The 24,609-nt window shown below is 42.7% G+C and overlaps 1 protein-coding gene across 1 annotated transcript in view; it reads left to right on the forward strand.

The window, feature by feature from the left end:
- Window positions 1-230: 230 nt before the first annotated feature.
- Window positions 231-24,609, forward strand: part of cdh13 (cadherin 13, H-cadherin (heart)) — a 463,737-nt gene continuing 439,358 nt past the window's right edge. The window contains exon 1 of the mRNA XM_034685408.1: window positions 231-1,124. Coding sequence (XP_034541299.1) covers window positions 1,080-1,124 — 45 coding nt within the window. The 5' untranslated portion in view covers window positions 231-1,079. The remainder of the gene's footprint in view (window positions 1,125-24,609) is intronic.

Below are 24,609 nucleotides of genomic sequence, written 5' to 3' on the forward strand. Positions count from 1 at the left end.
TGTCTTTTCCGGTACCTTGAATGATATTTCTGTATTTGGGTTTCACCTGTTGGACAAATCTTAACTCTGAGTAAGTAACTGCTTTTTTTTGTGCCTTTCACATAAATGAAGTCCTAACGGATAGATAAAGTTCACTGAACTGAACTGATTCACTGAACAGGGCGATATTTTCCACAGAATCAACATTTTATAGAGCATATAAGATGCACATACAGTGCTATGGATCAGTCAAGGCATCTCTCTAGGCTGTGCACACACCGAGTGCCGAAGAAAAGCTCCCTCTGATGAACCACCAAACAAATCCCCCACAAATAAACAATTCATAGTGGAGAGAGGAAGAAACGTCAGAACATATTCAGAGGAGAGAAACTTACAGCCAACCCCGATTCCACACAGCAGCCTTCTTTATGCAGTCTCATACAGTAGTTTTATTGTAACATTACACACTTCTGAATTGTCTCATTATTGAAGTTTCTTTCTCTCCGGCTGCCCCGCAGGCTGCGCCGCCGCTCTGCGCGTTCTTACAGGGTACTTGGAACACAGCTTCCCGCGCGCCCTCACGCTCGGAGGAGGATACCCGTAAATCACCTCTATGAGGAAGGAGGATTATGGATGCTAGTTTAAGCACTATAAAGCTGTCCGATGAGGAGCATATGAGACGTGTTATGCTGATGATTAATCGTGGACAAACCTGCTGCTGCACCTGCAAACTCCGCAAGTAATCTGGTGTCCAGAATTAGTGACGCTGACCCTTCACTTCGACAGACACAAACCCCCTCCTCTCCTCCCCATCACACTCCCCTCTCCTCCTGCCTCACCTCCTCCTCCTCCTCCTCCCCCCTCTCCATCCTCCTCATAAATCTATTGGTTGTGGTCTCGGCTCCACCATCCAATGCTTTGCTGATCAGACTGCAGTTGTATTTCGGGGAAGTTGGCAGCCGGTGGCTCACGGCGAAAGGCTTTCCTCTCTGCTCTCTCTCCGGCGCTTGGACAGTGGAATTATGAGCAGAGCTGATCCAGCCTCTATCACCTTGTCTTGAATCTGTTTCTGTTTCACACTGAGAGAAATTGAACCGACCATGGAGATTGGAGTCCGCATCCTCTTGGCTTTCCTCGTCCCCCAGGTAAGACAGAGAAGATGTACGTGAGAGAGTGTGTGAGCTGGATGTGGGAACAATTTTAGAGACCGAGGGTGATCGGACCCTTTTTGGGGTGCTGGTCTGCTTGTGCTCGGGCTGTACCCTCTGTTCTCAGTGTGCAAAAAGATGGCTTATCAAGTTTGATACACAACACACAGTCACAGAGTCACCTGCACACTCCACGGTACGTGCCGTGCCAGAGCAAGTTTATCCCCGTCTGGTACCTCCGTGCGCATGGGTGTCGTTTGTGGAGCCGAGTTTGGGGCAAGGGGAGTAGGGGTCTAAAAACTGCAGTGGTCGCTCACTTTGGGAATACATTGTTAATTTTGTCAGAAAAATAGAGAAAATAGGGATGTACAGAAGACAAAAACAGAGAAACAATGAAAGTAAGAAGAGAAACAGATATAGAAGACGGGAGGAAGAAAAGGAGAGAGCACGCAGGAGTGTATCCTGTGTCTATGTGCAAATCACAGCTCTGGCTCTTGTCTCCAGTCGCATCTACATTCCGCTCAGCCACCAACTTGAGCGTTTCTTTGGGCTTGTGTGTGTGTGTGTGTGTGTGTGTGTGTGTGTGTGTGTGTGTGTGTGTGTGTGTGTGTGTGTGTGTGTGTGTGGTGTGTGTGTGTGTGTGTGTGTGTGTGTGTGTGTGTGTGTGGGAAGCACAGGCGGATGAAGGAGAGCAAGGGAGAGGAGAGAGGGAAAGAGAGAGAGAAGTGTCTTGGCCGCTCTGCTGTGTTATTTGCGGCGTCTCTCTGGGTGTTTAACTCAGTCTCTTACTCTCCGCAGACGTGGATTCTCCCGGGATATTTAATAAAGTCTTAATTCCCACTGTGATAGAGCCACTCGCCCGTTTGATCTGACTTTAATGTGGGGAGAGAGAGAGGGACTCGGAACAGCTGTTTCTGCCAGTCAAATCTTAGGATGACTAAATGGAGGAGAACGGCAGCGAGGCTCAATTTGATATTTCTGTGACATCTCTTACAGTTTAATCACTTGATTCAGAGCATTTCTTCAAAGGTTTGCAAAGTTCTCAGCACTGACAGGGCATTGCAAAACAGCTTATTATTGCAGGAAAACACTAAAGGTACCCTGTGAAAGGCTCTAACTGACCTTAAACCATTGATTCATGAGTCAAAACCCACTCTGTGTTAATGTTAGAGACAAGCTACAGGAACATGTTCCTCTGATGATGTGTGAAACAAAGGAGGGTGAAATGTTCAGCTCTTTTTAAAGTGACAGTGTGGACTCTGGAAAATGTGTCTTCGTCTTCATATGTCCAAACAGTTTTGCTCTTCATGCCTTCAGTGGCCTCTGTAGCAGACTGTTTCTGTTTCTAACAAACTGGTCTTTTGTTGGGGTCTGCAACTCTGCTTTGATGTGACCTTTGATGGCTACGATCTAATCCAGGAACGATTCATCAAAATAAAAAACTATTCGGTCAAATCCGATTCAGATTCGATTTGATTCAGTTCAAAGCAAATTGAAAAGTGAATCCCAATCCTTTTTTTTCCCTCAAACAACTAAGAAAAGCATCAAAGAAAGCGTGTCTTATAAAATTACAGGTCCTTGATTTTATCACTAAACATGTCACAAAGTCATCACACCAAACAATAACCTTACAAAACAAGCTGGAGGTGTCGTGTTAACGGTACACATCGCTGAGTTAAGGCTGGAAAAAGTGTTCAGTATTGGGGGCTGCTTCTGCTGCTGCTTACTAATGCTAGTCTCGTAGTACAGGTTTGGTCATATCAGGGTCTTATCAGATTAAATTGGTCTTGCAGCCGATGTACATAATCTCTTTTCTTAAAGCCTACAGACGGGCAGACTTTTGTAAAGTTTTCTTCCTTCATATTGAGTCCACATGACTTGATTTCTGAGATGGAGACCAGCCAGCAAGCTAACATTAAGGCTGATTTATACTTCTGCGTTGAATCAACGGCGTACCCTACGCCGGGGGTCCGTGTAGCTTCCGTACCTACGCCGAGGCCTACGCACGGAGCTGACGTGCACCTCCTCCAAAATGTAACTCCCCGTAGAGCCGACGCGGACCGCAAGCTCTGTGATTGGTCCGCTCGGCGGCTTTGTCTTTCCCGCATTTACAGCACTTCCGGGATCCCGGACATCGGCCGCACATCGGCCGTGTATTTCATCTCCTCCTCTCTATTCTTCATGTAATCATGTCTGTATGATAAACAGCAACATGCATCAGCTGTAGATTAACATAACATGCTCTGAATCGATGTGGAAAAGTAAACAGAGATCGTAGCGGGACCGGAAGCAGGCGGCCGGCTATCAGAGAGACCGCACTGCCCTCAGGCGTTTCGGCGGAGAATTGCTGCGCGACACGGACACACCGACGCACAAGTATGTGGTGCTCATGTCTGCGTCAGCCCCTGCTGCGTAGGGGAGACGCAGAAGTATAAATCCGCCTTTACTCTCATTAGAGTTAAAAGGTCAAAGTTGAAATCTTGTGGTATTGAAGACGCTGAGCACAGTTTGCAGAAATAACACGGCAAATCTCAGGAAACCAAATCATAAATTAGAAACAGGGCAATCGAACGGTTTGTGGGACCGTTTTCCATGGTGTAGTAAACCGGTGCACTGGGATCTTTTAACATTACGATTGGTAACCAATTTGGAACGTCAAATCTTTACACCCCTACTATCTGTATCAAAGTGAAAACCTTTAAGATGCTGATTCCCAACTTGCAAAGCTAAAAAAAAACACTAAGACTTTCATGTAATGTGGAAACAGCAGCACAAAAACTTTACTACAAAACAAAACGTATTGAACATGTGCCAAACACTGAATAAAGCCTAAATACAGTGTGGGAGTATTAGGCTTCTAACATTACAAAATCAACACTTCATCAAGCAGACTGCAACTAGCCCGGGCCACTCAATGTCAATGGAAATCAATGTTTGAAAGATGTGCCTATACCGTGGACTCTTCAGCCTGTGGTGACTGAAACTCTGAAATAATCCCTACATATTTAAAACCATTCAACCGCATTTATCTCACAAGGCACACACATCAATTCATACTTCAAATGTGCTTACTTATTAGACCGAATGTAATGACTCACTCACAAATGTCATGAGAGACTTGAGACAAAGCAACAGAGAACAACTGTAATCAAGCTGCCGGGATGCTGTTTTGACCTTTGACCCGGCCATGCAGAGAAAATAAACTCTTTCCCCGACATGAAGATCAGTAGAACTGCCTCCGATATTTATGCACTTATTTGCACTCCTAGTGGCAGACTGCAAAGGTTTAAGTGGCAGTAAATTTTAAAATAAGCTAGCAGAGAGTGTTTTCTGAACACAGCAAACATGGGGGAGCCCTGAAGCATGGCAGAAAAACAGCTCATTTGGGAAGCTGTTTGTCGTTGTGCTGCTTCTCTCTCTCTGTCTGTCTCTCTCTCCCCTCTGGATGTATACGGAGGCAGCATCGCCTCATCTGGTGTTTCTACTTTGACCTGTGTAGGCTGAGAGCACAGTTACTGCTGCATATTATTCATTTTTAATTGGATAAGCCATTTCTTCATTTTCACATTGTAGTTCGATCTTCTGATCTGCGGCGATCATGATTCAGGCTAATAGAGCCCACAAAGAAATGATTTAACTCTGACTGTCATTGTTTAGATCCTGCCCCCTCATGCACACACCACACATCTTCCACACACAGATGTGTGTCACTATATTTCTGAAGTTTTCCATTGACTGGATTCATTCACTAACCCTTCAGAGATTCTGGCTTCTAAACCGAGAGATGTTTTGTCCACACATGCGCCTGCAGGTTCACTCAAAGTCACACACTCACTCAGCATGCCACATCTGCAGCAGGTTAGATGTATGGTGCTGCCTCTGTCCTTTGGCCTCTACTTCTGGCTGGCTGATTTACAGGCTGACCAGGCTCCATGGGGGGATCTCTATCCTCCAGCTGTCTCACCAGAGGCACATGCTGTAAATATTTCGAATACCCCAAAAATAAATTCATCCTCAGAGTGAACAAGGCACAGATTAATGCAAACCAATAGGAACTTTTACCATATGTCAATGTATTCTCCTCCAGTGATCTAACATTCAGCACCCAGCTCGCTCTAAAACACACACACATTAGTATGCAACATGTCAACACACACTTAACTCACCTCATTCATCAGGAGAGAAAGTGCAGAACTGCCTTTTCCCCTCTCAGAATCACAGGAGCATCTAATCTCAATGCTTGTATATCTGTGGGATCAAATAAGGTTCTTAAATTTATAGATCCTTAGGTAGGAAGCCAAACTCCTCTCCACTACGAGCTGCCATACACACCTACATTCCTCACACACACCCACATATGGGCACACGCGCCAGTAGCAGCCCTCTCCTGCGGCAATAAATCCCTGTTTTCCAAATGAAACGCTAAGTAGTCTCTCCGGGTGGAGCAATGATTCAGAATAAGCACAGCACAGCTGGGACGTGCAGGTGCAAGGATTATTTCTTGTCCTTTTCCAACTTCACCCTCCCGGCTGCCTTTCTTCTGTATTTGTTTCCTCCTTTTGTTTTGTTCCACATCCTCCCCTCTCATTTCACTGTGTCTTTTACCTTAATTAATGTGATTCACCACCAATCCCACATTATTTCCCTCAGAATGCTGAGTGCTATTTTCTCCCATTACTCTTTTCTAGGCAACCTTTCCTCCATCTCTTTCTCTTACCAGTCATCTGTGGAAGACCGTTAGAATCACAGTTTAAACTCTGGGCTGGCACTTGGGCGTGTCTGTAGGAAGATTTGCTGTCATAGACGTTTATTGGCGCAGTGACCAACAGACTGTTAAAGATCCTGTTTAAGCCTCAGCAGGCACAGGGGGACGGAGAGAAAGAGGTCAATGTCTCCAGGAAAAATACCTTAAATCTGGTGCTGAGGATAGTAGGGCTGTCAAAATTGCTCCAAAATGACGTTCGAATATTCGCTCTAAAAAAAGCCCATAGGTTCGAACCATTTGAATATCTATATTTGCGCATTATGTCAATAACAGGTGGACAAACTAATACAAGGAGACATAACTACTTGTATATGTATTTTTATTTAAGATATAACATGCCTAAAACATACCTACACATTACAAAACAATTAAATGACCTAATGGTCTATACCGAAACACTTTTAAGACCGGAGACCTCTCGCTCGCTCGCTCGCCCCCCTCTCTATGTGTAATGCGCTGAGTGAGTGCTGAACAAGACTTGTGCGAGCAATTAAAGGTCCCGACTCTTGTCCCTAATACAGGCAGGCTTCATTCAGTGATTGAAGCAAATATTATTAACATTAATTGAAGTTAAAACACGAAAAAATAGTCCACTTACATTCTTGGCGCTTGTATAAAAAAAAGAGGAAAAACTGCATTTTACCCCAGTGTCACTGATTGTTGGGCTCTTTTAGTCCACTGTCAATGCAGGGTCTTAGGCCTAACAGGTTATTTGCCAAAAACACGAGACAGTCCACATGTGAAGAGGCCCGATCTCTTTTTATTCACTGTATTCCCAGCGGAGGAAAAGACGTGTTCAGAGCGCACTGAGATTTCTCTCTGCCGTCTGCTTCACGCTGTGCATGTGTGACTCCTGTGACCTGTCCCTGACCTGTCATGCAGTGCGCCCACTCGCAAAGCAGCCGCCGATGTGTTTTTTTCCACAGTTGAATATTCATTTTCACAATCGAATCTCTGTTTCTTTTTAATATTCGAATATGTATTCAAATTTAGAATATTCGTTGACAGCCATAGAGGATTAGCCAGTTACCATGGTGTCCTATTCCTGTAGTTAGGGCTGATGCATGTTTACACAAACACACAGACGTCCATTTTATCCTTTAACCCTCTGCTCAGACTCGCCTCTTTACTGTCTGTCTCACTCTGACTCAGTCCAAGACATGGGTCACCGATTTGAAGCATTGAACACAGAGAGGACGTGTCTGTTCTTAGTGTGTCAGAGCTTGTATGTATCATGGATGAGATTTTGATTTCTTGATCTCATGAGAACCAAAGTGTCTCGATACAGTCATGGACCTCTGGGGGTGTGAAACGACAGGTCTGCCAGGCAAAGGAGTGTCCTTTTGTTTCAGCCACAGTGGAACAGAGCGGAGGGAAGCGGGAACTACAGAGACCATTGTCCCATGCAGCCCTTTCATCCTTTGCGCTCTTCTCGCTGCCTCAGTTCTTGTACAGCAAAAACTAAGGGATACTGGCATTAGCGGCGAGGAACAGAGAGATAGTTTTGAAATGTTGACGTATAAACCTGACGTGCGGAAGCATTTTGTTTTCCCCAGGTCAAGAAATGAGACGGGAGAAAAGGTGATGGACAAACAAATAACAATATGCTGACACTGCCAGACTGTGGCGGTGTACACGTCCAGTGGTACGAGTAATATGAGAAGCCGCTGGCAAATCGTCACCTCAAAAAGATTTGAGATGATGTGAGGGAAAAAATCCAGCCAGGCCAAAGACTCTAGAGGAGTCTGTTTACTGCCTCACTTCCACAAAACTGTGCAAAAGTTCAATAGATCACAAAAAAAAAATGTCTAAATATACAGCCAAAGGTCTGCAGACATATTCTGTGGTCATCAGTGTAGCATGTACACAGTTACTTAACACACTAGACGCAAAGCATAAATTCCCATTCTTCCATCAAACACTATTAGCAGCTCTTTATAAAGAGACAAAGGTTAAAGGTTAAAGTCACACAGAGCCTTAAATGCAGAGAGCTTCCTACTCATCATGAAAGGGTGGACTTCAAGAACTACTGCATGATATAAACTTTTCTCTTTAACATTGCTACAAATACTGTATCATGGATTTGTTATCACGCATTCAATCTTGAGATTTTCATATCATTACATCCCCAATTTTTAGTATAGATCAATATGGTTTTTAACTCTGTTCCATTCTTCAGGTTAAATTATTCCTGCAAAAACTCAGGGACGGATTCAAAACAGAATGAATCGGGGCAGCTAGTGGCACGATAAATTGCACATATCACTTGCTCGAGGTCAGTTCACAGAAAGTGTGAAACCCCTTTAGTGATGCTGCAGATGCTACCACGTCTCTGAGGACACAAAAAGTTTTGCACTGAGTGTTCGTGGATGTGAGTGCTGGTTTTTGTAAATCAGACATTTAAGAGCATGAGGCTCTTCCATTATGTTCCCATCATGTCAGCGAAATGAGTGATTCAGATATGTGTCAACAGCAGCAGGGCACCAAGATGCAACGCTCAGAAATGAGTCAGAGTTGCATTTCTTTGCATTCGCTTTGAGAATTAGACAAATGATGGAAAAATAACGTTTTGATACAAAGATGCAGGACCAAAATGTTACTTTTAGATTCTGTACAATTTAACAAAAATGACTAAAGCAAACTTGCTTTAGTCATTATTGATGAGTCTAGGAATAAAATACCTCCACCAGATATTGACAAGGTCTAATGAGACAAGTGCGAACAAAATCAGAGCCACGTCCAAGCATTAATACAATAGCAGGGTTGTAGAATCAAGCTGATGTGGAGTGAAGGAAAACAGACCCTGCATGCCAAAGCTCTTAAATAATATTCCCTTCTCCTCAGTCAAACAGGAAGTAGTTACAGACCAGCCATGTTAAGGAGCTTCTCAAAGCTTTTACTGCTGCTTAAAGGAGAGAGGATCAAGGAGAAAGGAGGGGAATCTGAGGAGCAATAAGGAGGAGCTGCCTTCACAGAAGTCTTTTAACTGACAGATATCACCCCATATAGAATACCACCACCTGATTGGACACTGAGGAGGATCGGACTTCAGTGAAACTCAAAACAACATCACATACGTTTATAATCGAAAAAAGACAGACTTAAAATGAGACACTGAGGGGTGCCTTGAAGTCTTAATGATGATGGATCAGGTAAAATTGGTCGGTATGGTCTCAGGCAGGACACATGAACAGACTGCAGGTTGTTCTTTATGTGCAGGTGTTTGTTAAACAGGTAACGTGATTTAGAGAAAAACAATTACTATTTATTTTATTGAATTTATGCAGTGCACATGTGTAGACACAAACACATAAGCAGACTAACTGCTGATCCAGTAATGATCATTTGACACAACACAAACAGACAATGCTTCACATGACGCTTCACAGGAAAGGACTTCTCATGACTCTTTAAACACATTTCCTTTTCCTTCTCTTCTTGCATCTCTATTCATTTCTGGTGGGAGGGACTAAGATGCCCTTGTGGGATGCATGGATGCAACATCTGAGAAATGAGACATAGTCGAGGTCTTTATGGACTTGGACTGAAAGGGGGCAAGTGACACTGATCGGACACAGGCAAAAATAGGAGGGTTAGGGAACACAACCACTAAGGGGCTGCTGTGGGTAGAGTCGGTCGTCTATCAATTGTAAGGTTTGCTGTTGGATCCCAGCTCCGGCAGTCACATGCCAAAGTGTCCTTGGGCACGACACTGATAGCCCCGCTATTGTTCAGCGATGTGTGAATGTGTATGAATGAGATTAGCTAATACTGATGAACCCTTACTTTAGCAGCCTCTACCATCAGTGAGTGAATGTGGTGTGAATGGGTGAATGTGATGAGTAGTGTAAAAGCGCTTTGAACGGTCAGAAAGACTAGAAAAAAGATATATAAGTACAAGTCCATTTTGCCACTTACCAAATCAAATTAAGGTACATAAAAGACAAAGAAAAGGAGGAGATAAAACATTAAATTCTGAGTAAACGTTTGTCCTCTGTTGTCTCAGCCCTGCCAAAGCATGCCCACTTTAAGGGGTGGTGTTCTTATAATGGGATCTGGTTAAAGGAGCCACAGTGGGACGTGCCACAAAGGCTAATGATGACACTAACGAGCCCTGCCAGTCATTAAGGCTGGCAGGGCTCTTTCTTTTATCCTCTTGTCGGTCTTCTTCACCCTTCTTCACACTTTCTTGTCCTCTTTTCATTCAGTCTCCTCACCCTGCTGCTGCTTCAGCTTCCATTGCTGAGCGGCCAGAATAAAGGGTTAGAGTTTAGAAAAATTGCAGAGAAGTTTGCAGTTTAACAGCCCACAGAGACACACAAGCACTCTGAATAAAAGGAGCATGAAAGGCTCAAGTGAAAGCAGCCCAATAGCAATCTAGACTCTGCTGTCAAAATGTACCCTGGTGTTACTGTGGTTCTAACAATCGGCCGGCAAATAGGCTTTCTAGTACGAGGCTTTGAGGTTTCAGTCTCCTTCCCATAATACTTATCTGAGCCTTTTCCAGTGTGAAAGCACATAGCTAACCACAGTGTGAAGTACCACAGCGCTCTTTAGAGGTTTCAGCTGCTATTGTTAGAAAACATTTAATTCTGAAAGGTGCATGTAAATCAACATACATGCACAGGAATGCACATTTAAAAACACACACTTTTGTTCACACCTGCATTTGCACATTTTCTCTTCAATGGCACAAACTGAAACACAGACCTACTTTATTACTTCTCTGGGTGTTCCCCTGTGACTGTGTTTGAGTAGTACTTCAGTGTAATGGGCAGTAAGGTCAACGCTATCTTAACTCAGCTGTGGGAGGTTGTGACCTTTGAGGGAAACACTGTCTTCTTCAATCTTCTCTCCCTTGATGCCACCACCACGCTCTCCTGAGGAGTGAGTGAATGAGAGCTGGATGAAGCAAGGGGGATGAGGGATAGAGATAGTGAGAGCAGCAATTTAAGCAAATATGTACTCTTAGTGCTCCATTAGAATCTGCTCGATTTGATATAAGTGGCCTAATTATGCAAAACGCCAATGGACATGGTGTGGTGTAATCATGAAATGTGCCAAGTGAGAAAAACACAGAGAAAGCCCTGCATCCTCAGAGAGTGGATTAATGGCTTATTTGTGAGTATTTGATGACTTTTAGTGGGCAGAGAGAGCAAAGAAAAGATGGACAAACACACACACACACACACACACACACACACACACACACACACACACACACACACACACACACACACACACACACACACACACACACACACACACACACAGGCACATAAAGGGCCTCAGTAACCATGTGTGAAGGACACAGCAGTACAATGCAATCCTGTTCCTCTAGTTGATCACGCCTTCATCTTAGTTTGTTCTCCACTTGTCAAATCTGTAGTCAGACACGCAGACGAACAAGCACTCGGATAAAATGGATGTCATGCAGGCAAAGAGCTGACTAGATCCCAGGTACAGAGATAACAAGTTAAAAAAATCAGCTGGTGACTTATGACCACAGATAAAAAATCAGAAGTACATGTCAGCGAGGAAGAGAGATGGTTCACACCCTCTTGTGGCCCATTCCCTGGGCTCTCCTCCCCCATCATGGGTTGGACAAACAGTCTCTGTAACACATTATAGATATTCACGAGCTGTTCACCCGCTCTGTTTGTCTGCCATGCTCACAAACATCCCGATATGTCCTCCCCACTCTTCTGCTGTCACACGCACACGCTCCAGCCTATGTTTGGCAGGAGGCACAAGTTTCCTTTTGCAGCGTGATTGCAATGACTCCCCTGTACTGCCTCAAAGAGTGCCGAAGCTGCCAGCAGCACAGTGGGGGTATTCATGTAAAAGGGCTGGTACTGCGGCGCCCCATTTCTTCCACAAGAGTAGTTTTGCTGATGATAGAAGCAGGCGATGATATTATAAGATGCATTAGCCTTTTTAAGGAGTCGTGCTTCATTGTGTTGGCAGGATGCACTTTTATTTAGTTAAGGTAATAGATGTGTTGCGGAGTATTCTTGAGTCATGAATAAGAGCCACTTACTATAGGTCACTGAATAGCCAGCTTTTCATCACTGACTGCATTGTTAATTGTAGCCACAGGGTCAAAAGAGGTTGATGGAAATTTCTGGGAGATGCACTTTATCCATTTTTCACGAGTGTATTGGTAGGTGAGACACACCTGAGCACTGTTTCTGCAGACAGATTGGTCCTTCTAAAACAGTTTGCCCGGACACCAGGAAGCAAAGTGGCAAGTTTAATAAAATGAATGTGAATCAAAGACTTGCTGTTTGGATAAAAAAGGCCTCCTTTTTTCTTGCCCTCATATTTACTTGCACTTATCAGACTAAATGAAGCATTGGAGAGGAAAATTCAAAATACTAACAGTTATCCACTGTGCTATAATAAGCACCTCAGGGCGGAAACACATCACTAGGTTTCAACCTGACCCAGACCCAATTAGCTTTTACACACAAAGTTAGATGAACTCTAAAAGCACACCTTCTCTCAGGTCTTGCATGTACACACACCTTTAAAGGGTGGTAACTGGAGGGTTTAATGGGGTCTACAATTTTCCGAGTTTGGATCTGAACGCCCAACTGAGAGTATGTGATGCATGGCCTGCAGTATGCTTACCTTGCACTATTCCCTGTGGACTAGTCTACCTCTGGCATACTAATACGGAGTCCTACCTTCCCTTAAAATGAGGTAAAAGTGGTGACTCAACTTAAACGTTTGATATCTCTTTAAGAGGAAGAGGAAAATAATTCAAAACATGGGCAACATCTGCTTAGGTCGTCAAATTGTAAACTTTATGGTTCAGAAGTTTTAATGCCAACCTCATCTGTTACAGAAATGCCACCACAAGCAATTTGTTATAGTAGTTAAAACGCACATTGAGGAATATAAATGAACCACCATAGTGTGATGCAATGATAGTTATATTCATGAATGTCAAGACTTGGACTGGAAGGTTTTGATACAGGCATGATATTGTACTGCATTGAACGTGTTTGTGTCAGTAAATTAAATGTGGTTATCGTAAAATGTGGTGAACAGAGATGGTTACCATGAGAGGGGGATGGTTTGACAGACTTGTATCAAGGTGGCTACTCATGCATGCTGTTTGAACAAACACCTGCACACAAACAGAGTGTTTCTGCAGAACAATGCACTTCAGAACTCTTCTAAAATCCATCTTCAGAGTCAAAGTCTTTACAACTATGACTCTGCCATGCTGGCCCAGGTATAGTAGGGATATTGTATTGCACTGCTCTCTATTTGTGATTGTCTGTTTGAGACCCCTATTTATCCCGATAAATACATTTCTTCAATAATTACAAGATTACACTCCCCCATCCCTTCCCCTTTCAAGACTAAATCCTGGAAAACTACATTTTGAAGGCTGAATTTTTTTTTTTTGTTCACTTTAACTCAGTGTTTCATTTCTGAACACTATACAAGCACATTGCATTCCTCTTTCTGAATAAATTACATAGTTATCTCAGAATAACATGAAAAGTTTCATGAAAAAAATAACATCAGCTCTGTTTTTATGAATTAAGTTGCACAATATCAGTAGTTGTCCAGTATTTAAAGCATTGTCTTCACTCCCCACATAGCTAGCCTGAATGCATTTCAGATGCATCAATTTATATCCATGATGCATGCCATATTGTCTGAAAGGGCCTGGAGAAACACTGCAAGGTCCTGCAGATCAGAATGAGCTTTGCGTCTGAAAAACTGCAGCGGCCTAATGTGCCAGTGCAACATCGACAAACTCATAATTCCAAACGTTAACAATACCATGTCACTTAAAGACATAGACAAAGTAATGCTGGATTAAACCGAATGGTCAGCACGTCTTTGTGTGGCCTAAATAAGAGCTCCATTGGGAATTTAAAGGACCAATGTGTTGTTAATTCAGAGGAGCAGATGATGTTTGTATTAAATGAATGCATACACTTCTGTAGAAAACTATTTGAATCAGCAACAATGATAAAACAAACATGCTGAATTTCTTTCTAATTAAATATCAGATTTAAATGGATTAAAATGTGATCACTTTTAAATAAAGCACTTGAGGGATCACTGTTTTAATACCGTATTAATTCAAATAACCTTCAGTCTGTTGGATGGAAGTCGGGTCTGGTAATTGGCAAACCTTTGATTAGTAACATACTCACATAAACATTTTAAAACTGGACATTTTGGGACATGAAACTGTGACTCCATATGTTCTTTCTGTTTGACATTTTAACGTCCCTGCTGCACTGATAACTATTTTCGTTATAAAGGTGTCATAAACTCCGCCTCAGATGTAAGTTAACTTGTCCTACTTTTGTGCCGCTTTGATCACCGTGTCTCTCCGTCTTTCATCCCCCTGGCACTGTCTGAGTGAGTCACAGCTGGCCTCAGTCGAGAGGGGTAAACTCACTCTACAGATAAGTCTGTCGTAAGGGATACTGACGTTGCATTACTAAACCCTGAATGTAAGACAGCCTCATTTTTTCAGATGTATTTAGAGGAGAAAAAATGTTTAATATATTCGGGTCAATTTCGGTATGCAGACTGGTTTCGTCTGCGTCACTTTAAGTTGATTTCAAGGTGATTTCGGTTATTTTTCAAGGCAAATGACGAGCTTGTAAAAAGTAAGCCACGTATCGTTTAAACTTTGATGATAGTACAAGTTTTATCATCACCTTGACTTTACCATTGTTCTTGAAGGTGGAAACTGATCCTCTAATGTGCTGCTTCACTCTCAAAGCATGTGATGTGATTGTTTGAAGGTATCAGCTCTACTTTTTCATTCCTGTCTAAATGACTCTGGGGTTTTTCACTTCGCTCCATGTTCAGCAAGTGTCTTTGAAGTAATCAAATCCCTCTCTGCTGTTGAACTGATGTGATAGCTGAGAAGGTCTTCTTGACTTTTACAAGAAATCACTACAGCTCACTCACTTTACCCTTTGCTGCTTCAGACGTGTTGTTACCAATTGTTCTTTTCATCAGCTCTCGCCCTTTTTCCCGTTCTCTTGTTCCTCTCCTGAATGTGTCTCCAGTAATAGGTGATTCACACAAGACAGCCTAACAGCTTTAGCAGCTAATTTTTGCTCTTTCTCTCCCTGCCTGTTCCATTATCCCTACTTCAGTGTTGCAGGAAACATCAGGCAAGAGAAGTATTTGACTCCGGAGAAGAAATGAATGTTTTTGTCTTCTCTGATGCCGGCAGTACCATCCCACCAGCCTAGATGGCGACAAAATGCCAGATAATCTTAGAAAGGTTGTCAAGGATAATTGCCACTCAGATCCACTTAGTGTTTCAACTGTGTGTGCGTCTGTGTGCATGTTTGTGTGAAGCGTGTTTGCTTGGGCATTTATGCCAGTGTGATCCCTGGTAAGAGTGTTTTGTGCAAAGGTGCTTTATGGAGGTAGAGTGGCCATTCAAACCCCTAAACCTGACTGTCAAGAAACAGACAAGGATTGGAGGACTCATTTGAAGTGAGCACACAAAGCACTATATTGGTGCCTACGCAGTCAGGTCGCTTCAAGGCAATTAGAATGGCTCTTCCTACTTATTGCTTTTGATGTCAGCGTGTGGGGGAATGAGGGAGCCAACTTTTGCCTGCCACTGACAGAGAGGGCTGCCACTTCAGTTGAATTCCTTTGGACGCAATTACTGTCGCCCTCCATTCATAGGTTTATCTCATAATATTGCAGGCAGGTCCAAGGCTTTGAGCTTGTAAATGAATTAAATGATGGGGTAAAAGAAAATTAAGTCGAGAAAGCCATGAGGGCAGGATTCTCTTGGATTGGTAATGACCTTGTCCATGACAGTTATGAGCTGGTTTACTATATTTTGAAGCAGTTAAAGTCTAATTTAATGCTCTGCTGATGATCCTCACTTTGATGTTACTTATTATGGAAATGTCAAAGAGCCTCTATGTTGGATTCTTTAATGACATTTACACACAGCTTTCTCCAGCTGAAATAAAGGGATTCTATCGCAATGCAACTTCTTCCCTTACTATTTACTTCATAGTATACCATTGTTGTCTTTTAATGCACGATTATGACCCAATGAGGGAGGACAGTCATTGTAAAGGGCACTGTCAGCCTGGTCCGCTGCTTCTTAAAGTGTCATCTTCTGGGTAAAGTAACATAACTCAATGAAATACCACTCTCTGCATTTTAAACTGGTGTATTAGTCACGGTATAATATATAAGCAGCCGACTTTTTAGATGACAAAAGAAAGGATGAAAAGTGTTTCTTCTACTCTGAATTTTCAGTAAATATAGTAAGGCTTGGGCTGCATGGTGGTGCAGTGCTTAGTGCTGTCATGAATGCAGCTCCACGCTGTTGCCTCACAGTAAGAAGGTTCCTGGTTCAGGTTCCTTTCTCTGCAGGTACTCTGGCTTCCTACCACAGTCCAAAAACATGCTTGGTAGGTGAATTGGTCACTTTAAACTGACTGTAGGTGTGAGTGTGCATGAATGGTTGTGTGTCTCCACATGTTAGCCCTGTGATAGGCTGATGACCTGTCCTGGATGTACCCCGCCTCTCGCCCAATGACAGCTGGGATAAGCCCTTGGTAACCTGGAATGGGAAACGTGGTGTAGATAATGGATGGATGAATGGATGGATGTTGTCAGGAATGGAAAGCAGACAAGACCGTTTCTAAGAAAAGACAGGAACCTTAATAATCACCCTGTTCTGTATTTCAGTCCAATAAATCAATTCACACTGCCAGAGCTTTGGTCACGTACTGTACGTATATTTATGAATTAGCTAGCTTCTGGCTGAACAGCTTGTTTATTTGTGTCCACACTCATCTGTAAATGCTTTGTAAAAACCCTCCAGTCTTTATGGTTTCTCCTACAGGACTGAGGCAGTGAGTTCCTGAGTTGTGTGGTCTGTGCAGGAAGTTGTCCTGCAGACCTCGAGTAATTAAAACATACGGGATAGGGCACGGAGCTTGCAATCCATTTGGATAAGTGCTTGGATTGCGATTTGCAAGCACACTTAAGGGATTTTGGTGAGGTTGGTTGTGCTTTGAAGCTCTTGGGAGAAGCTGAGGCAGCAGTAATGAAGGTAAAGATGGGACTGTGGTTAAGGCTGACTCTTGGCAGGGAGACTGATTTCCACAGAGATGCCGCATACCTGAACACATGCGTGATTAATGCAAATAACGCAAACACTCTGTTGTTATATATGGCAAAGCTGTTCTTGCGCAAACAAAAGGATTAGGTTTACACTGACAACAGTGATTCCATTTGCATATTACAGAGTTTGCGTTCGCCCTTCTCATTATCAGAACTTCACCTCTCTTATCAGCTATAGGAGAGCTGCAGCAGTGCTATAGGCTTCCTGCCACACAGATTCTCTGAGGAGCGAGCTGACTGGATTTGATTTTCATTAGGATTGCATGTCTTCACTGTCACATCCGCTCCCAACCTTGCACGCTTTACTGGACACAATTTTCCGCTGCGGTGGCCCCCATACTGACGGCTTGGGTTTTCACGCTGTGGTAGAGTCACACCGGGTGGCCGGTTATCAGTGCATTCACTATTACAGAGCCCTGAGTGGTTGACCTGCTCAAAGAGGGCTTTTCTGCCTTTCCTGGAGTCCCACTAGGAGACACGCTCCGCTGCTGTGCTGGGACAAGCAACCTACAGAATTACAGGATCTGTATGAGGCTGTCACAAGTCAAACAGTGTACTGCACAGACCTGGATGTGCAGGTCATACTTCCTCACACATACACACACACTGTGTTGACAGACAGCTGAAGGCTGAGACAGTACAGGCTGATGTTACTGCTCCACAGAGGGTTTCAAAGATCGATGGGAGATAATTATTTCTAATGGAGCCAGAGGAGAGACAAGAGCGTCCTTTTCAGCCAAAGCTGAAAGCCAAAGAGAGTGTGTACACACCATATCCGAGTGTTTGACTAAGATTCTCTTTTTCTTGGGATTCAATTAACTGCAAATGAGTCGACTGGCCACTGTTGTTATTAAATGTCTGATACTTGATCAGGGGCAAACTGGCAGCCCTCAGTTTTAAAATCTGAGTCTATTTACACAATGTGTTGATAAACAGTGTGACCCACATACTTTATATATCTAGGTTTCCTCAGAGGTATACTCCTCATAAAAGCTTGTTGATGGCCGCAAATCTTGTTCCTATAATCAGATTTTTACCTACGTGAAGTATTACTGATGAGATTATTCATCCAATTGTTGTGTTCTTGAAGAAAAGGAAGCATAATAGATCAATGTTTATTAGAGTTTTTTAAATTAAGCATTAGATAAAAGTTTCAGTAGTGGCATATATTTTAGATTTATAGTCTAGCCTCGTCCTCTGTGCCAGAGTCTTTATCTCCTGAGCCTCTCAGCATCTTATGTTTTGGTATTCAGGTCAGAAACATGAACATTCATTACAGCAGCAGTGTGTTCCTACACCAACAGAGGATATGGGCTTGAATTATCATGGCTCTGTTTCATGATTTATGATAGTCTAGTATGGCCTAGTCTCGACTCTCACAGTGCCGGCAGACTCCCCCTCTCCAACTCAGATTCACACACCTTCAGCATATCAGCATGTTCACATCACTGACCCAAATACAGAGAAACATTCTCAAGATCACTAACTTTACATTTCTGATGACTCTTTCGTGTTGGCGTGATTTACATGTTACAATCAAGAGGAGCAGAGAAACACAACAGAAGTGTGATTTCCTGTGGTTTGTAGATTATGGGGACCACATATTATGCTGCTTAGATTAACACAGATTAATTGTTCTTTAACACTCATGATGAACTGCAGTTTAAGGATCCTCCATATGGGAACCCTTTGGCTATCTTCTGATGACAGCATGGTCTTATGGAGCAGTGTTTCTTACGGCTAACTTCCACCAAATCTGTGGTCAGTCCATCTCCCTCTGTATGGGAGCTGATAGGTTTTAGTTTGAGTCAATGTGTGGGCTTCCATTGGCTCCTTTCCATTGTGTCCCTGCTCTGTCTCAGCTCAGCCCAGAGCCCTCCGCAGCAGATACACAAAACTTCTATTTTTGCTGGATGCTGGAGCACAGCGCATCAATCAGCACAGAGCAGATCGAGCAAGACAGAAATTGAGGCACTGAAACAACATCAACACATCCGGTTGATTTTCAGAATAAAAGACTTAGGTGGTGTTTGACTTAACTACAACAGACCTGGAGTCAACAGGTCAGAGGTTTTTAAAGGCCATTGACGACAGCATGGATGAGGAGAAGCTCATCATGGAGATATAGAAAACCATTGATTCTGGGAAATCCTCGGTCTCGTGACTCCAGCTGTCTGGGGATGCTACCTCTGCGAGTGTTGACGGTGGAGAGAGCAAGGAGCCAAACCGCAGCGGAGCGGAGACAGATCGAACACGGATCTGGTGGAAGTCCAGTGTTAGTGCATGACCCCATTAGTTCCTGACATGTCCCTCTTACAGGGTTTTTTTACACGTTGAAAAACAGAAGGTCATGTGTTAATTAGTGAGTGTTACAGATGCTGGGAGATTTTATTTCAAGACAGAGCTACTTCCTTCTTAATGCTAAGCTAGGCTAACCATTCTCTGGATGCAGCTTCATATTAGCCATGAAGTATTGACAGCTGTGTTGATTTGGCCAGTTAGCGACAACAAAACAGTGTAGCATTATTAAGTTATCATGGTTATAAACTGTGATTCAGATACAGGGACAAACTATGGTTAATTTAATAATCTATAACCTGAGGGACAGAAGTTAGCGGCTGCAAAAGCACAATGCATTTTAAAGGAATGGGGTTAGCTATTTAATGTTGGTGTGTATATGTGTGTGTATGTGTGTGTGTGTGTGTGTGTGTAGCCTAGACTTGCATTAATAAAACACCTCTGAGCCCATCTAATCTCCATCTGAAACGAACATTTTCAGCATGATACAGTGAAAACAAAGCACCGCTCTTGAGCTTTAATGGCATTGCTCATTGAGACAGAGGAGTCAGCCATCAGAATGCTCCAACAGTTTAGTCTTAATAATAGGCACTATAAAGCACCCAGCGATACAGACTTTTATTCTAAACATTCACGACCCAAAACACTTTAAAAAGGTAATGCACATGTCAAGTATTTGACTTCACCGCAGGCGCTTCTTGATAACTCTCAACATCAAAAGCAGAGACAATTTGTTCTCTCTCCTAGTCTGAATGTGAAGAGGCTCCAGCACTTAACTTTGTTTCTGCAGTGGGTGGGTGGAATCTGCTTCAGCTATGCTTTGCTCGAGTTGGGGAATAACTTGACTTAGCTAAGGAGTCATAATGAATGTGTGGGTAAGCGGACAATAAAATGGTGCTGCCAAGATGATGAATATATGATGCACTTCTGGAGATCTCCTCCAGTGTTGTGCTGTGATGTGAGTTTTGAATGTATAAAAACACGTGTTACATTCAGTGAAAACAAGCAGATATTTTTTAAAAAAGTGGTTTGATGTCACTGCTCTTTGGTTTGGTTTCACTGGGATGAACTAGTGCTCATGTTTCTGTCTGTGGATATTATTTAAAGAACTATAGACAAACTAATATGAGTGTTTTCTCTTGTCTCACAGTGCTGGAATAGATTCTTTCCTCTTTCTCCTTTAGGTTTTGAAATTGTCAACCACATCTCTTAACTTCTTTTCACCGCTGTTCGACATATCCCGCTGTCTTCCTCTTCGATCATGCAGCTGTCAACTTCTTCTTTGGCCTATTAACTGTCGTTCAGGTTCCCCTCATTCATGTCATTAGTGCTTCTGTGAGGAGTCATGGAGTGGTGACGCGATGAATCAAAGTGGCAGGGAAATCTACTTAAAGTATTTAAAGACTGCACTGATCATTGACCCTTTGAAACATTTTCAGACCCACCATAAATTACTGAATACAATCGTGCAGATCTGATGCCACTTTCTTGAACACAATGTGCCTTTCTACTCACAAAAATATTGTATGTTGTGCCCTAACAGTGTACCTTCAAAACTTCACAGAGCATCAGGGCTTGAAATTAACTCAGTAGCACTGCTGCTCCAAACTTAAAAAGTTAGGACTACCAGCAAAACTATAAAAACATCCATCGAAAATCAAAGAGCACCATAACTACAATATAATGAGATCGCAGTGTGTGCAGTGTTACCTGCAACCCCTCTGACCACAGGCTTTACAGTGAACAGTGCAGTGTGCCATTTTCATAGCGGACCCATTCAAAGTCTTTCAGCCACTCTCTTCAAAAACTGTGAGCCTTCTCTGCTGCTGGTGCATCCACATCCAATACGTTGCATTCCTCAGCATTCACTTCATCTTCTCTCTTCTTTCGTGGTTGTTAGCACTCTGTCACATGACAATGAAGTGCAGAGAAAGGGAGTGATTGAAGGCTAACCAATCTAAAATTGACCTTGAAAGTGAAGACTGTCATGTGGGTTTTGGATTGGTTATGTAAGCATTGGATTGAAATGAAAATGACCAAATTCCACCTGATTTGTGTCCAGTCCGTCTGTGATCTGTCACAGCACCAGATCTGATAGGTTTCTATTCTAGACAATGCGTTAACTTCCACTGGATCCGCTCCGTTGTGTTCAAGCTGCGTCTCTGATCCGGCAGGTTGGAGCCCCCCGGATCAGATACGCAAGACTTCTATTTTTTGCGGAACATGACGCATCAATCTCAACAGAGCAGGTGGAGCGGGACAGGAAGTCAAGCACCAAAAAAAAAAAGGAACATCCAGTTAATTTTCAGAATAAAACACTCTGTGTTATCACCAGATCGTATTTCACTTAACTACACCAACAAACCATCATGATGAGCGGAGCCACGCCTGGAGTCAACAGGTCAGAGGTTTTCAGAGGACCAGAAAGACAACATGGATGAGAAGAGGAGGAGGAGAATCCTTGATTCAGTAATTACCTCAGGAAAACATCGGTCACATGACTCCAGTTGTCCGGCAGTCATGCTCCGTGCTGCATTCTGAAAATGCAGCCTGTGGGTGTTGAATGACAGTACAGAGCCAGACCTCAGCGGATCAGAGACCGCCAGGACATGGATCTGGTGGAAGTCCAATGTTACTGACGCCTGCTTAGTCACACGTCACTCTTGACTGATGTCATAACCCTGCATCTCTTTTCACTGATCACTGTAGTAGAAAAAGTTCTATAGAGACATGATGATAAAGATTGCACCACAACAGTTATTTGCACTCACACAGATGCTCTCAAAAACAGTAAAAATTCCAGCAGAATGTTTGACTGCAATTTTGAGCCCTGAGAATATTTTGCCATGGCCAGTAAGAAATAGAAAATATTACACCACTGACAAGTTTTTGAATCCCTCTACACTTAAGACAATATCACAAGGAGAATCCGACATCTTATTGTTCAAATCCTGACAGCATGGTGTATTGATACCCATACAGAAAAGTCAGGTTTGTTTCATTTGGGAGTTTCTGGGAAAAGCTGAGTGTCATGTCAGTATCAAATCAAGCTTCTTTTTTGTTTGAGTTAAGCAGTGACTGTGGACAATCTTCCCTTGTTCAACTTTTGCAATGAGACAAATGTGAAATGTAAAACACAGACAGGATTTCTGCTTCTCCCTGTGAGTAAGCCACTTCAGGCAAACTCTTCTGGAGCTATAACTATGTCTGACAGATGGTGTGTCCTGGCATTATTGCTCATAAAACATATTTATTCTCCAAATTGCTGCATAAGAACAGTTATAAGTGGGATGCCAACTGGAGCATCTGCTGTTACATTGTTGTGTTTTGATACACACAAGGTTACATTCGTTAGACCTCTTTCTTTTTCTTGGCCCTGAACATACACTGAAAAAACTCAAAACTAAGCAAATGTTTTTGTCTTATTTCTAGTAAAAAAGTCTTGTGAGACTCAATTTGAGCCACACTCACCCAACAATCCATGTAAAAGTCTTACTTTAAGGTATCATCAGCCAAAAATAAGACACATGTAACTGTCAACTTTCTTGAAATAAGAATGTCTTACCTGTTCTGTTGATTGAAATGTTTTTGAAGTTCATCGGGCGATCTTTGTACCAACACTTCAAACATTGTCATCAGCTTTGAATTTTCTATAACTTGATTTTTTAGACTCTTCCTTTAGCATCAACTGATGGACACCTCTCCTTTAACACGTTGAAATGCAACATCTTGGCTTTCTGTACCATATGTGTTTGTCTGAGTGTGTTCACCCTCATATGTCATCTTATTTGCACACCTTAAAGGATGCATAGGATTATTCCCCACATAGATTTGTGTTTTATATTACATGCATATTTTTATCCGTCACCCAACAGAAGAGGTAGAAGACTCCGAGACATACACCTCATTTGTTCTCATCCCACACAACTCTTTCTGAAACACATTTACATTTTCACACATGGCTTCACACATCCAGGCTCTGTTAAATGCATAGACATGCACACTCACACACACTCATGCTCGCCACAAACGCACACACATCTGTAGGAAGTGCTAATGAGTGTCTCTGGTTGCTGGATGTCTCTTCTGTCCCCCTCTCTGCTCAAGGATCTGACAACGAGTGAACTCTGTGTCAGTCCAACACTCTGAGACATCCAAGCTACTGGTCTTCACACTTGATCTACATTTCATTTACTGCTCTTATTGCATGTTTTACATCTTTAAAATGGTAGTTGAGCTTTTTCTTAAGTGGGCTTGTGTCAGGAATTTATCAAGAGTGAGTGTATTACCGACAAAAAATGTGACCCCTCAAGGGGCTGGCTGGAAAATATATGGGAAGAGATAAAATAAGAACATTTATTGGAAGTAACAACGTACCAGAACAGACAGAAACCAGCAATTTATCTGAACTGTACAATGCTGTATCTGAATCTGATCAGCTCTTCCTATCCACAGTTTTAATAACAGAAAACAAATAATTGAGTCAATAATCAGTAGAGACAAATCAAAAGTAAGGCAAGAGAATACTTTTTTCAAACTTTTGCAGAAGGGGACGGGCTGACGGGGAGAGAAGGGTCATGGTTTCTTTGCTATAATGTTTTAGTCATGTGAGGGAGAATGCACAGTGAGTGGGTGGTTATGGAAATTGTAATACCCACAGCGTGAGCAGGATGCCAACACATCCTGCTCACCCTGTCAGGATAACAATTTGCATAACTATCCTACCCTCGACAGGCATCGACAATATTACTTTAAAGATCATTTATTGATTCAAAAATGATCTATTTGTGCAGCTAAGAAAACCTACCTCCTACTCCGCAGTTGGAAGCTCTTCAAAGGCAAAGGTAGACCTATATTCTCAGCAGCCTTCCTGCACAGAAGATTAACATTTTCATTCACTCTAAAGTCAAACATCAGCGTTTTTACATTGGCATTTTGAACTGATGCATTAAATGGCTGCAGCACCTGCTGGCGGTCTTCTGCCTCCAAACTTTCAAAGTCTGTTGAGATTTTCTTTTCAATCAGGCAATCCTGCAACTCTGCCAAAGCCCATACCGTGTTTGTTTGCTTCGTGTCCACCCTGTGTCCTCCTCCTGTCTGACATCTCTTTCATTCAGCTCCTTGTGTGTTTTAACCTCCCTCGCTATTTCTATGCTGTTTACCACCTTTTCTTTGAAAGGAAAAATTTATCATACCACCATGAAGCCAGTGTTGCACATGGAGTGTTGTTATTTGTATGGAGTGCAGTCTGTCGCAGTTGTC

Source organism: Notolabrus celidotus, chromosome 6, assembly GCF_009762535.1.
Source record: "Notolabrus celidotus isolate fNotCel1 chromosome 6, fNotCel1.pri, whole genome shotgun sequence".
Classification (NCBI taxonomy): domain Eukaryota; kingdom Metazoa; phylum Chordata; class Actinopteri; order Labriformes; family Labridae; genus Notolabrus; species Notolabrus celidotus.